At 50.7% G+C, this 13,955-nt stretch overlaps 2 protein-coding genes across 2 annotated transcripts in view; one reads left to right on the top strand and one right to left on the bottom strand.

Annotated features, from left to right (window-relative positions):
* AMFR (autocrine motility factor receptor) overlaps nt 1–3,773 on the top strand; it is a 57,981-nt gene extending 54,208 nt beyond the window's left edge. Inside the window, exons 13-14 of the mRNA XM_007993346.3 lie at nt 1,640–1,824; nt 2,695–3,773. Of these exons, the coding sequence (XP_007991537.3) occupies nt 1,640–1,824; nt 2,695–2,842 (333 nt within the window). The 3' untranslated portion in view covers nt 2,843–3,773. The remainder of the gene's footprint in view (nt 1–1,639; nt 1,825–2,694) is intronic.
* Nucleotides 3,774–8,283: 4,510 nt separating this feature from the next.
* GNAO1 (G protein subunit alpha o1) overlaps nt 8,284–13,955 on the bottom strand; it is a 167,460-nt gene continuing 161,788 nt past the window's right edge. Inside the window, exons 8-9 of the mRNA XM_007993334.3 lie at nt 10,613–10,828; nt 8,284–9,605 (exon numbers count right to left, since the gene is read on the bottom strand). Of these exons, the coding sequence (XP_007991525.1) occupies nt 10,641–10,828 (188 nt within the window). The 3' untranslated portion in view covers nt 8,284–9,605; nt 10,613–10,640. The remainder of the gene's footprint in view (nt 9,606–10,612; nt 10,829–13,955) is intronic.

Below are 13,955 nucleotides of genomic sequence, written 5' to 3'. Positions count from 1 at the left end.
GCATGCAGCTGCACAGAGCAGGGGCCGCAGTGGGCGGCTCTTGTCTTTCTAACATCTCCTCGCCTCCTCACTCACCGTTCTTTCTAACCTTCTCTAGGGTCAGGCTTAGAGGAGAAGGATAGGACAGTGAGACCCCAGCGTGTGTGTGTGTATGTACGTACATACATGTGCCAACTATTTGTGTCTGTGTGTGTGTGTGTACATGTTCTGCCAACTATCCCCCTGTCCCTCTCTGGCCCCAGAAACTCCTCCTTTGACCCTGGGCTGGCTATTGATGACCACTCCCACCCTCATGGGGATCCCATTACTTCTCCAAGTGGTCCTTTGGGCAGAGTTGCTTTCAACAACCTTAGGTTGGTTCCGTTGTGTAGGAGGCCTTTCCAAGCTCCAGAACACACACAGTGTTGTCCGAAGTCAGTGGAAGGCAAGCGTGCTCCCGTCACAGCTCCCCACCTGCTGTTTTTTTATTGACTTCTGCCAGTTTCTTTCTGTGGATTTGTCAAGTGTGTGCAGCCACCAGGTCCCCCGTCCTTTGACTCTAGGGGATACGAGTGGTTCTCTTGAAGTTCACTCTCAAGCTTAGCTGAAGGCAGGAAAAAATGAGGGTAGCTCCAGCAGGGATTCTGAAGTAAAACAGCCTGCCTCTCACCTGCACCCACCTCCGCTCTGTCACAGCCTAGCAGCGGGCGATGGGCTGACCCTGGCCAGCCCAGGGCTGCATCTGGGAGCATGAGCAGCGCAGATGGTCAGGCACCTGCTAGGACGCGGGGGTGCTTGGGCATTGTCATGGACTTTGGAGCTTCAACCAAAGCCAAGGAACCATATAATCCATCCTGTCTCTTTTCAAAAGATCCTTAGGGCTGGGCACAATGGCCTACACCTGCAATCCCAGCACTTTGGGAGACTGAGGCAGGTAGATTGCCTGAGCCCAGTACTTTGAGACCAGCCTGGGCAACAAAGCAAAACCCTGTCTCTACAAAAAGTACAAAAATTAGCCAGATGTGGTGGCATGAGCCTGTGGTCCCAGCTACTTGGGAGGCTAAGTTGGGAGGATCACCTGAGCCTGGGGAGGTTGAGGCTGTGGTGAGCCGAGATTGTGCCACTGCACTCCAGCCTGGGTGACAGAGTGAGACCCGCTCTGTAAATAAATAAATAAATAGATGCTTAGCAGTTTTCCTTTTTACCTCTGTTTTCAGAGTCAATTGAGGATATAAAATTTGTGCGGAAGATTTGATAAGACTGGTTTACATTTTTGAGCAATTAGTAGAAGTGAACAGAAAATTCCCAGGATGTAAACTCACAATTGTCATGTTGGTAGCATATTCTGAGAGTGCAGCTTGAAGGTGCTTACGTTTTTCATGCTGGAAATCATTTACTTATCCCTCTGATACTGAACATTCTGTGTGAGTCAGGTCCTGTTCTTAGTACTACTCAAGCCATAGGCAGCAGGCCTGCCCTCAGGGAAGCTGCTGCTCCATTACCTGTAGCCTGTGGTTCCTAGTTTCTGCCTCCCTGCTTGGCAGCAGCCTTCTCTTTGCATCCAGAACTGCCTTGTCTAGGGTGCCCTGTACGTGAGGAACCTGCTTAGGAGGGAGGCCTGTGCTCACAGCTGCCTCCTTGCTTCCTGCCCCATGTCCAGACCGAGCGTGTGCCACTGGACCTCAGTCCTCGCCTGGAGGAGACGCTGGACTTTGGCGAGGTGGAAGTGGAGCCCAGTGAGGTGGAAGACTTTGAGGCTCGTGGGAGCCGCTTCTCCAAGTCTGCTGATGAGAGACAGCGCATGCTGGTGCAGCGTAAGGACGAGCTCCTCCAGCAAGCTCGCAAGTGAGTCGCTTCTCCAGCCCCACTTGGCATAATCCAGGTCAAAAACCAGTGGCTGAAGGCCGTTGTCAGGCCCACGTCTTCTCTTTTTAAACAGATGCCAACAGTGAAAAGCCATTACATGCCAACCTAAAACTCAGATTTCAAGCCTGTCTTGAAAAATCCAGAGCATCTGGTAACACTGGCCCCTACGGGTCTACCTCTGATGCTAGTACTCTCAGTTATCTCCTGTGGACTCCTTTGGCCACGCTTGCCAAGGGAGCACTTGTGTGCCAACCTATTCTAAGCCCTTTATATGAATCATTTTCACAGCTCTAAGAGGGATCTCTGTTAACCCATTCGGCCTACATAGAGCTGAAGAAGTGGAGGCCGGAGAGGTTAGCACTGGCCTGGCCCTGGCGTCTGCCTCCCAGGTGTCCTCCCTCTTGACCACTCTGCCTTTCAGCCGAGCGTTATGAACACACATGGCGCATCTGTGCGTCACACCCCCATGGTTGGTGGCAGCTGCAGCAGGTGTATCCTGTAGATAGAGGGGGTTTTGTTCCAGCTCTTGAGGACAGGGCCAGTACTGTGTTCATCGAGTGGGTTTGGGCCCTGGCAGACCCTGTGATTGTGAGGGTTCTGTGCTGTGTCTGTGGGTAGAGGGGACGGGCACGGAGAGACAGCACAGAGCAGCACTGAAGGGTTCCTCCCTGGTGCAGAGAGAACTAGCTCCCATCTGTTGGGGGCTGGATGTCTTGGTCATGAGGTGGTGCTGAGTGACAGCTTCATGAAGGTGCCTGGACGTGGGGAGATGTGAAATCAGCCTTCTGGCTGTGTTCTACAGCAATCCATCTCTCCCATGAGACAGAAAAAACTTCTGTTTTTTTCTAGACGTTTCTTGAACAAAAGTTCTGAAGATGATGCGGCCTCAGAGAGCTTCCTCCCCTCAGAAGGTGCGTCCTCTGACCCGGTGACCCTGCGTCGAAGGATGCTGGCTGCCGCCGCGGAACGGAGGCTTCAGAAGCAGCAGACCTCCTAGCGCTCCCTTGCCTTCCTCAGCTGCCTCCTGCGCCCTGTGCCCAACCGACCGGAGGAGGCCTGTCCCAGTTCTGCCCGCTGTGTGGAGAAGCGGGCTTGACTGCATTGCCGCTGTATAAAGCATGTGGTCTTATAGTGTTTGGACAGCTGACAAACTTAATCCTTCTTTGTAATACTTTCTATGTGACATTTCTCTTCCCCTTAGAAACACTGCAAATTTTAACTCTAGGCATGATCTCTTCTGATGTTGACTGGACTGCTTGGGGTAGGGGATGATCAGGAGGAAGTGAGCAGTCGCTTGCCTGCAGCAGGCAACTTCAATTCCTGCCTCGTGTGTACATCCCACAAATGCAGGTGTCCTGAGCACCACATCCAGTGGGAAGAGTGTTGGGGAGACGCACAGTGTGAGCCCGCCCCCACATCATGGGGTAACATCTGTTATCAAACCGCTGTCCTTGTTGTGGAAGCACGTAGACTGTGCCAGAGGCCAGGCCCACGGGCTCAGGCACCCCTGAGCCAGCAGGGCGTCTTGGAAAAATAACTCTTGGTTCAATACCTGGAGCAGAGGAGGGGAAAGCCCAGGGCTGCAGGGTGTGACAAAATCACCCCTTTCTGTCCCACTGTATCTGGGACTGACTTTCTGATCCCCCAGTCCAAAGCCGGCTTGATTTCCGCGAACTCTGGTGCTCCTGCATCTCATGAGTGCGCCCCATGGGTTCCCTCCCCTCTCAGCATTTCCTTGTCCCCTCTGGACCTGCGGAGTGGTTAAGCAGCAAGCTTTGGTTTATGGTTTTCATTCACTGGTCAAGTACATTAGGCAATGCTAAAGCCTGTGGGTTTGGTCCTTGAACAAGATGTGGGCCTTGCAAGATGGCAGAGTGAACCTCGAAGGGCTTTATTAAAGAAATAAAAGAGAACTTTTGTATCTTTCATCCTGGGAGCACTGCGTTTTCCTAGCTGTGTTCTTCCTGGTTTAATTCAGCAGAGAAGGTAAGGTGTGAACCTACATGCCTTGGAGCAGGCCCAGGTCCCACATCTCTTCAAATTCTTCACGTTTAACTTTAAGGATTTGAACCGTGCAGTCATAGGTTGCAGACTTCAGTTTTATGCCCCACTGGATTCTTTTTTTTTTTTGAACTGTTTGAAAGCTTTGTTTCATGGTAGTCCTTTTGGGAAGAATCCAGTATTATCTACAATTATTGGCAAAGTTTAAATGTATTTTACATAACTGAAAGTTTTTAGAATGTTGAAAAGTAATTGAAAAACGTGATAGGTAAATTTTTAGGCAAAGATAATTTATTTCAATAAATCAAAAGCCTTACTTTGAAATGCTGTTAGTAAATTTCTGTGATTTTTTTTTTTAATTTTGTTTTGCTGAGAGCATAGCTATTTGTTTTTATTGTAAAACAACAGTAATAATAATAAAAAGCAAACTCTACTGATGTGTGTGGCTGGAAGCTAAGGCATCTTTTTCCAGAGGTGCCAACGTTAAACCCCATTTTGATTTGGATTTTGTGTGTACTATTTTGGTTGGAGGGTTTTTCCCATGTTTTTGAATTGGTAACTTTTATTTTTTCTAGTAGTATATGTGGAGAAGGCAGAACTGCATTTTTCTTCCCCTTGTATTTATATCATTTTTTTTTTTTCAGGTAAGTGGGTAACAGAAGATTATTTTACTCTCCTCGAATTACGTTATGCTTTACACACTGCACCCATTATAGGTGCCACTAATTCCACATATTCACATGTTTCTGATGTGTGAGAAGACAAAATTATTTGGATTAATTTTAGAGGATCTTGACACATTACAAAACAGCCAAACCACAGTGTTTAGAGCAGGGGCTTATTAAGTAGCTTAAAATGATCCAAGAAGTGAAGTCCTCAGTCCGCCCTCCATTTTACACCTGGATACTTGAGGATTTCACCACTTCCTGGGGGCATCCGGGACAGGTGCTGAGGGTAGTGGCAGTTATGCTGGGGGCTTCCCCTCCCAGGACCCATTTTGCTGCCCTGGCTGACTGCAGGGTCAGGCAGATGGTCCTCACACCCAGCCCCTGGAGGAGCAGCACTCAGGTCGGGCTGTGGGTCCGGGTTTGTAAGCGCAGCAGCAGGAGCGTCCGGGTGCTCTGGCGATGGTGGTTGAGCTGCCCGTCGCCTCTGTGGGCTCTGTTGGAATGAGGCTGTGTTGCCCTCTCCATTTTCTTAGTGGCCCTGTTTTGTTGACCTCCTGGGTTCTCGTCAGTTTTTGTTGCGTTTTGAATGTTGAGGCTTTCATGTACCATAGAGGATGGTGGACCATGTGGCTATTTTCCTTGTGTTGATGTGAATCCAGGTGCCCAGGTGGCCTGTTGGGCCTGATTTTCCACTTGGGCTGAGTAGACAATGTGCCCTTTTATCTGTAGCCAGCCGACTTGATCCTGTCAGTGGTGACTTTCAGTCCTGCTGGAGCAGGACACACATGGAAAAGGAAACCACAGCCTTGCCAACAAGCCCTGGTGAGGAGCAGCGGCCGCCTACCTGCCCTCAAAGGCCCTCCGTCATCTGGAGCCTCCATCTTGCCGGGCTGCTGCTTATCTGTTATGTTAGACGTGGTTCCAACCTTGGCTGCATGTTAGAATCACTTGTGGAGCTTTAGATAGTCACTTACTGTAAACAACCGCAGCGAGCCGCCTCTGGCAGCCATCACACACACAGGGTCAGGCTCTCACAGTGCGGGACAGAGCACTCTCTGGGACCAAGGAGATCAGTCATGAAATACAAGAGGGCAGAGTTGACTTGAGAGGAATCTGTCCACTTGCAACTCTTGGGGTTCTGGTTCTGCGGGGGAAAAACAGGTTTCTCCCCAAGAGAGGAGTCTGTGATGCCTTTTCTGTTTTCCTTAAGAGCTCTGAGTCATTGGAGGTTCCCTCTAGATCTTTTCATGTGGTACCCAAGATGGCCAAGAAAAAAGAGGAGGGAAGAGGGGAAGTAAGTGGGAGGATGATTTTTAGGAAACAAAGTGCACAGAGGAAACAAGCACATCATTTTTTTTTTTTTTAAAAGAGGGGGTTCCAATCAACTAGAAAAAAATTACCAAAAACAGGATCCCAAAAGAGAAAAAGCAGGAAGGCCTTACCAAGATAAACATATATCCTGAATATCAGCTTTTAATTAAGCTGACTTCTAACCGTAGAGCTCTTGAAATCCTTTCAAATTGCATATTACCCCGATTTTAGCTGGGACAAACAGCTGGTATTTCTGGCTTTTGAGTCTTTTTAACCAAAGATACTCTCCCAGGTGGCAACGCCTTATCCACAAACATCAAAAGTCACACAAATATCAAACCAAAAGGAACTAATTCTCTGGGAATGGAATTGGCTGTAGTAGTGAAAGGGCTTTTTTTTTTTTTTTTTTTTTTTTTTTTTTTTTTTTTTTTAAATCTTGCAGGGCATCTGAAGCAGGCGGTTTCAACGTTTAAAGGATTTTAACTGGTTTCAGATCTGATCTCAGCCGGAATGTTGCTCGGATCATTCTCTGGATGTTAGCATTCCAACATCACTGTCAGTTATTAGTCCTGGTTTAGAAAAAAAAAAAAATGTGTTGGGTCTGCTTTTTATAATCTCAGTAGTTTTGTGTTCATTTCCCCCCTTTAGAGAATTACTCTTTTAATTACTTGTCTTATTGCCCTAAGCAACTGCCAGCTAGGCAGCAAAGGCACATTTTGGAGCCCCGTCTTCATTGGGTGGTCTAACTGGGCAAAGAACAGTCAGGAATCTGGCAGCCCCCAGAGCCAGAAGAGGTTCACAGTGACTCTGACTCTTCGACTTTCTCAGTAGAGTTTCAGGGCAGAGATCAAAGACCTGGAGGGATTCCACAGGTGGCGATGATGGATACCTTTTGTTTACCTCCTGAATAGAGGCCGTTTTCTCAGAATTTCTTTTAGAAGGTTTTTAGGTGCCATTGGAAGTAAATCTCCTATTTGATTTGGTTCTAATTAGAACTAACTTTTTCCAATTGTGTGCACAGATAAACTAGAGGGGGAAAAGGATCTTTAAAAATATATATAACAGATAGGTTCTGCCCCCGCTCTCCTTGATCCAATTTAATTGGCCTTTTTGCTGCATCCTTTCCAAAAAATGCTATGACCTCCCTTCTAAGAAAAATGAGGCAAATAAACTTCTGTTGGTTTTATCCGCAAAACTCATTTGAAAGTTGGGAAAGAACCCTACGAGAATATGGCTCAGTTTTTAGAGAAATTCAAATATGCCATATATAGAAAATGTCATGGTTTCCTTCAGCCTTCCATGTGGATCTTAGTTTGTTACAGAGTCAAACTGGGGCCTGGATTGCAAACCTTCCCCTCAATAGAGAGGGTAGGTCATGTGCCCCTCTCTGCAGATAACAAGCTGGGGTCTGGGGAACCGGGGAAAAAGCAGAAGAGGTTTAAGGGGTGCCTGTATTGGTTGGGTATTCATAACAGTGCCTCTTGTTCTTCCATAGTCTCTGAAACAATATCCCCTGCCTCCACTCCCTTGATTCAAAAGGCTGCTGGAACTTGCCCGAGAGAGGCCTTTCTGAGCCTCTAATTCCCATTTGTTGGGATGCAGAGAGGATTCCAGGTAACTGACCTTTTGGCAGCTCCCCCATCTCACTGAAGATGGCATGATACGTGATGCTTTTGGCCGCTTGGCCAGTAAGTGGTACGTGGATATGATGCAAAGAGTTCAGTGGGCTGCTGTTGCCTCCAGGCCCTTGTTGCAACCCATTTGCTAATTATTACAGCAAAAGCGGGCCAATGTAGGTGATGGGTGAGACCTACAGTCTGGGGGAGGAACAGGGATCAGACTCCACATGCCCCACCGCACTGCTGGGTTACCCTCTGCATGTTTGGTCTGCAGGGGGCTTCCTGACATCCAGGTGCAGTCAGGGAGCAAATTGAAGGCAGCCTTCCTGGTCAGGCTGGGCCCAAGCTCGTCCTGGGCATGTGAGTGGCTGGGAACTCGGGTGCAGATGGGCTCAGGCAATTGGCTTCATTCTTGGGACCATTCTTCCCACTGTGGGGGAACCACTGGCTACAGAAGAAAGAGGATCCTGCATGATAGGAGAGGGGGCTTGCCTGCCCTCCTTGCATTTCTTCCTTCCTAATCCCCACTTCCACCTCATTTTTCGAAAGCAAACAACCTGCTGAGGGTGGGGAGGGGCCAGGAGCTGGGAGGAGAGGACATCGCAGGAGAAAGTGGCAGCTCCCCTGCCCTCATTCCCAGGTGGCACTGGGCAGTGGTCGCGTCAACTGTGCTCTGAGCTGGGGCCCCAGTGACGGCCTTGGGGATGGGAAGGTCCTGTCGGGGACTCCTAACTGCCGGCCTGCCAGTGTGTGTGGCCGAGTCCCTCCTTCCCTCTCCTGCCAGAATGAAGCCCACCCCAAATAACCATTGTTGGAAGGCACAGGGTGAGACTCAGGAGTACAGACAAACATTCTCTTTTATTGAGCTACACAGGAATTTTCCATTAGTCAGAGAAGTAGACTGGCAGTGTGTAAGATATCACAGAAACCTCACCGATTGGGAATAGAAAGGCTTACAAAGACCCGTGGGCTTTTTTTTCTTTTTTCCTTTTTTTTTTTCATTTTTATTTTTTGTGTGTTTTGTCTTTTTGCCTCCTCTTTATTTGAAATGGCTGTGACTGGTCTTCTTCAGCAAAGATTAAGTCTTAAAAGTGAAACCGTGAAGAGGTTTGGGGTTTGGATATTAGTCAAAGTAGAAATGACATAGGATTGGTCATGAAAACGGTGGCTTTAATGTAAACACTACATTCCATCTTTTTAAATTTTTTTGTGTTTTTTTTTCCATCTTGTGGTATTTAAAAATTTTTTTTTGTTCTTTTTGTCTGCAGCACAAACATCCCCACATGAGAGAGCGGACACAGGGCACCGAAACAAAGGCAGAGGTGGGGAGGGGCGCACACACGAAGGGGGTGTCAGCCGGGACCGGAAATCCAACACAGCAAAGGAAAAAAACCACAGCCCATTTCCCAAAGACTAGGAAAACTGATCTTGGATTGGGGGATTTAATACATAGTACTCATCAGGACAAAAAAAAAAAAAAAAGAACCCAAAAAACCCCACAAAGGCTATCTGTAGAAAGGGGGTTGGTGGGCAGATTGTTTTCTATGGGGCTGGATTTCCATATACGATGGGTGTTCTTTTTGGCAGCTACTGGCCAGTGAGAGCTGTGCTTTTTCTATACAAACCTGGAGTAAGCGTGTGGCGGGAGTGGCTTAGGGCCGCGAGGTGGCGTCTGTGGTGTCTGGGCGGCCGGCAGGCAGCAGGGTTTGCAGGGGCCTGTGGCCTTCTGGAAAGCCTGGCCTGAGCATACTCCTCGGATCGGTGCACCGCACCAGGACCCCAGGCGGCAGATGGGCCCTGCCCCCCAGCAGGAGCGCCAGGGCTGCGCCGCGAGGTGGGACGGGGGCCGGCGTGGGTGCAGACGGGTATGTTTGTTTTGCAAGAAAAAGAAAGAAATATGGATGAAATGGTGAGTTTTCCTTTTTCTTTTTTTAAGCTACAAAGCACATGAGAAATGTTTTTTTTTTCCTTTCAAATTCTAAATGTGAAGACTCAACTAAAACCGGATTCTACAGCATTCTACAGAAATACACAGCCGTCAGTCACTCTGGGGTCGTAGGTTAGACAGGGGCTTGATACAGAAAGGCTGTGTGTCTTACAAAGGCCAAAAGGTCATGCTACCAGGAGATCAACGTCAACAGCAAAGAGTCCATGAAGCAGTCTGTAGAGAGAGAGATAAGGGGTCCAGTCTGACCATTTTCTTTGATTTTAAGAACCAACCAACCAACCAAAAAACCCTAGAACATTTTGACTAATGCTGGGGTGGGACGAGATGGGGCAGCAGCACGAGGGGTCTGGAACCCCAATGAAGCCCATCCCCAGCGCCTGGGGAAGCCTGGCCCCCCTGGGACCCTGACTCGGGTCAGGCCCACAAGTCCGGCCCTCCCCAGGCCACGCCTATTCCCCTCGCTCCCCGCCTTCCCATGTGCCCTCTTGGAGCTGGGCTGGCTTCAACTCTGCAGGTGAACGTGGGTCCCCTCCTGTCAGCTGCTTTTAGAAAGCACACCAAGTCTCCCTGTTCTCTGATTCTTGCCATCTTAACATGAATAAAGAAAACTCAGGAGACAGTGGATTGGTCGGAGCAATGATTCTTCTAAATTCCTGAAATTAACAACCACCACCACCCGAAAGAGAAGCATCCTTAAATTGTTCTGTTGTCGGGAGTGTAGAGTAAGGAGAGGCTTAGGGCACTGGCCATTTCTGAAAGGGTCTGGAATTTGCCAAGAGCAGGACGGAACTGAGGGCGCAGAGGTTCCGAGGGCGGAACACAGAGAGCTGGCTGGGCCAAGGCCAGGGCTGTTCTGCCATTCCCCTGCTCTCAGAAATGGGGCTCAGAGAGGAACACCCCGGGGCTATCCTCAAAAGGAGGGACTCCCAAACCAAGCTCCCGTCTGGACATGTGTGAGTGTGTGTACACAAACACACGTGCATGCTCACGTGCCGTCCTAGGAAAACCTCCATGAGCTATGGGATGGTGGTCAGTTCTGTCTGCAGCTCTTTCTAGTACAAACTAAAAAGATTTTTTAAATATATATTTGTATATATATATAAGGTTTTGTTATGCCTCTTTAAAGTTTATTTACCAACTTGCATTTGTTAGTGGGGTGTGTGTGTGTGTGTGTGTGTGCGCGCGCACGCAAGCTGTTCTGTAGGTGCTGGAATCATTACCAAATAGGTTGCTATACAGGACAAGAGGTCAGTACAAGCCGCAGCCCCGGAGGTTGTTGGCAATGATGATGTCGGTGACGGCGTCGAACACCACCTGGATATTATTCGTGTCTGTGGCACAAGTCATGTGACAATATATTTCTTTGTTGGGTGAGCGGTTTTTGCTTTCAAATTGTGCTTGGATGTAGGCGGCTGCATCTTCATAGGTATTGGGGCCTGTAACAAGACACAGAACAGGGAGAGGCCCTGGTGAGCACTGTGGGTGGACAGGGCTGGGGACATGAAGACAAGAAGTGGGTTGTGGCGTGTCCCAGGAAGTGGGATGAGAGGAAGGCAGCAGTAAGAACTGCTGGGCAGTTCCAAGCCGTAGTTGCGTTTTAAATTAAATAACAGTTTTTTTTTCAGACGAAGTTTTGCTCTTATTGCCCAGGGTGGAGTGCAATGGCGCTATCTCAGCTCACTGCAACCTCTGCCTCCTAGGTTCAAGTGATTCTCCTGCCTCAGCCTCCCGAGCTGGGACTACAGGTGCATGCCAACACGCCCAGCTAATATTTGTATTTTTAGTAGAGACGAGGTTTCACCATGTTGGCCAGGTTGGTCTCAAACTCCTGACCTCAGGTGATCCACCTGCCTCGGCCTCCCAAAGTGCTGGGATGACAGACATGAGCCACCACGCTCGGCCTTGCCATTACTTTTCATAGCAAAACTGCAATTACTTTTGCACCAACCACACACAGGCAAGCATTTGCCCGGCTTTGGACTTTGCAAGATCCCTTACTGTTTTCACACCAGATCCACCCGGGAGCCCGCCTGGGAGAGCAGTGGCCACAGATGATCCCTTTTGCTTCCTAGATGAGCAAATTGAGGCACCGCCCCATGGTCTAAGCCAATCCTGCTGATTCCAAGAAACCAGGAAAACAAAGTCTGGAGAGGGGCCTACCCAGGAAGGTAGTGGCACTCAGAGGGACCTGTGCTCCTTCCTCATTGGTTTCCTTTAAGAGGCCACTCGGCAGGGCTGGCAGCATATCAGTAGTAGTCGCGGTTCTTGAGCGAGTGGCCAGGACATGGGGGCACTGATGTCCCCAAGGTGGGAAGTTTAAGGGGACATCAGCATGTATGATGCCAACTGGGGGCCCTCTGTCCCCACCAATTCCTTGGGTGTACAAGGGGCAAGGGGCAGGAGGTGGGGGCATCCTTGGCTGAGTTGTCATGGCAGAGACCAGCTCTGGGCAGCCCAGTAGGAGTGCCTGGACCCACAGGGCCAAGCCTCATCTTTGATTCGCTGGTGCAGAGATGCCAAGCCCAGCACAGCTGTTAAGGATTGGACAAAGCAGCCCGTGTGGACCCTGCCCAGGAGCTTCCTGTCTGGAGAGAGCCGAACCGGGCACAGCCCAGGGTGGAAGGTGGCCACATACAGCCGTCCAGGTGGGAGGAGTGCCTCGTGCCTTCCCTGTGTCTGCCGAGCCCAGCGTACTCACACGGCCCTGCTGCCACCCGGCCACGGTGGCCCACATGTCACCTCCCATCCCACCCGTGCTGCTTGTTTTGTGCCCTCACAGGCTTGTGCTCCATGGGGCCACTGCACTGGTGACCATCTGTCATCCATGATATCTGAATTCAAACTGGATCCCTCTGAAGGCCCTGGAGAACTCATGTTTCCCAGGTTCCAACTGCCCTTTGCGGGGGCATCTAGTGCTTGCACTCCACAGCAGTGAGAATGGCCACTCCCAAGTCGGGCCCCAGTGGGACACTGGACAAGAAAGAGCCGTAGGGTTGGGCCTGTCTCTGAGGGTAGCCCTGGCCGGCGGGGGCCTGCTGGACTCCATTGTTGTGGCCAGGAGAGGTCAGCAGTGGCTGCCCAGAGTGGGCTACAGCTTGGCTCTGCCCAAGGGCCACCTGGGGCTGGCCTTTCGGGGCTTGTCTTGTGCCTCCTGCCCTCACTCCATCCTGCAGAGGGCACCTTCTCCATGGCCAGTTCCCCCTCCCCTAGTTTCCATCCTCTGAATAATACCAATGGCAGCCACAGCCAGCGCTTCTGTAGACGTGGCACCAAGCAGCTGTGCCTCCAGTCACCCTTGGGCTGGGCATGATTATCCATTGTGTTGACCAGATTAGAATGAGGCACAGGTGACTGAGCAACTTGCTGAGCTGCAGGTGGTCTGGCTGCAGAGGCCACCTGGGCTGCCTGCCCTATTGGGTCTTTCTTTGTTCGAGAGCCTTGAGTGCAGCGCATAGTTCCTGGCCCCACCTCCCACTCTGCACCTTGGGAAGAGCAAGAACCACCTTGCAAATTCCCATCAGCATGGACTGCCAGTGAGGACACGGTTTGTGCTCAGAACCAGCTGACAGCCCTTCTTCACACACTGCTCCCAGCTATGGGGAAGGGTGGGGAGACGGGCATCGACCTATGCTGAATGTGGGCGCCCTGTGGCTGGGCTTGGGGACCCATGTGGCCCTGGGACTGAGCCCAAAGTCTTACTCCGGGGCTGTCAGGACATGGGTTCTTGGCCAAGTCAACCTGTGCCCTGACCTGGCGGATGACAGGACACCTCCTGCTCCATGGCAGGGTGCTGGCCCTCCATACTCTGCAGCCTGCAAAGGCGACTCCTACCCCAGGGACCTCTGGAAGCTTCCCAGCCCCTAGAGGGACCAGAGCTGGGCTCTGGCATCCCATCAACGCTGCTTTTAGGCATTAGCAGCAGCCCAGAGCTGGCCCATCCCACAGAAGCCACCCTCCCTCATCATCCATTTGGAAAGAGCTTCATTTAGGGGGGTGGGGAGGTCTGTGATACATTCCCGAGAGCAAGAAAAAAGCCCCAGAGAAGTCAGAAGAAACCGAGGCAAGGATGGAGGAGGCTTGCAGATAGCTGGAGTGGTTGGATTTGGGGCAAAGACCAGGGGCGGAGGAAGAAGGGGAGAGAGGAGGTGCGATGGGGCTGGGGTTGGGGAGGGAAGGCAGGCACGATGTGGGACGGGTGGAGTGGTCTGGCTGGGCGGCTGCACAGAGATGAAGCATGTTCTGGGCACCGAAACGGGGAGCAGAGAAAGCAGGTGGGGCCAAGAGGCAGCCCACGCCCTGCTCACAAGCCACGTGTCCACCTTTTGGTTTCACGCAAAGGTGCTATGTGGCCCTGGGCAGGGGTGAGGGGAGGCCACTGCTGAGATTACAGGAGGCTATCCTGAGATCTCTCCTAGAGGGTGACCAGAAGGAAGGGGGAAGCCTGGGATCCCGTCCTGCCCCCTGCTCCCCACCATGTCACTCCTGAGCGACTGGGTCCTACCACATCTCTCTTAGGAGGGGCCATTCTCACCACGCTGAGGGCTGTGTCCTGGGAACCCAAAC

The sequence above is a fragment of the Chlorocebus sabaeus genome, chromosome 5 (assembly GCF_047675955.1).
Source record: "Chlorocebus sabaeus isolate Y175 chromosome 5, mChlSab1.0.hap1, whole genome shotgun sequence".
NCBI classification, from domain to species: domain Eukaryota; kingdom Metazoa; phylum Chordata; class Mammalia; order Primates; family Cercopithecidae; genus Chlorocebus; species Chlorocebus sabaeus.
The sequence above is the reverse complement of the archived record's forward strand: the minus strand, read 5'-3'. Positions and strand labels throughout refer to the sequence as shown.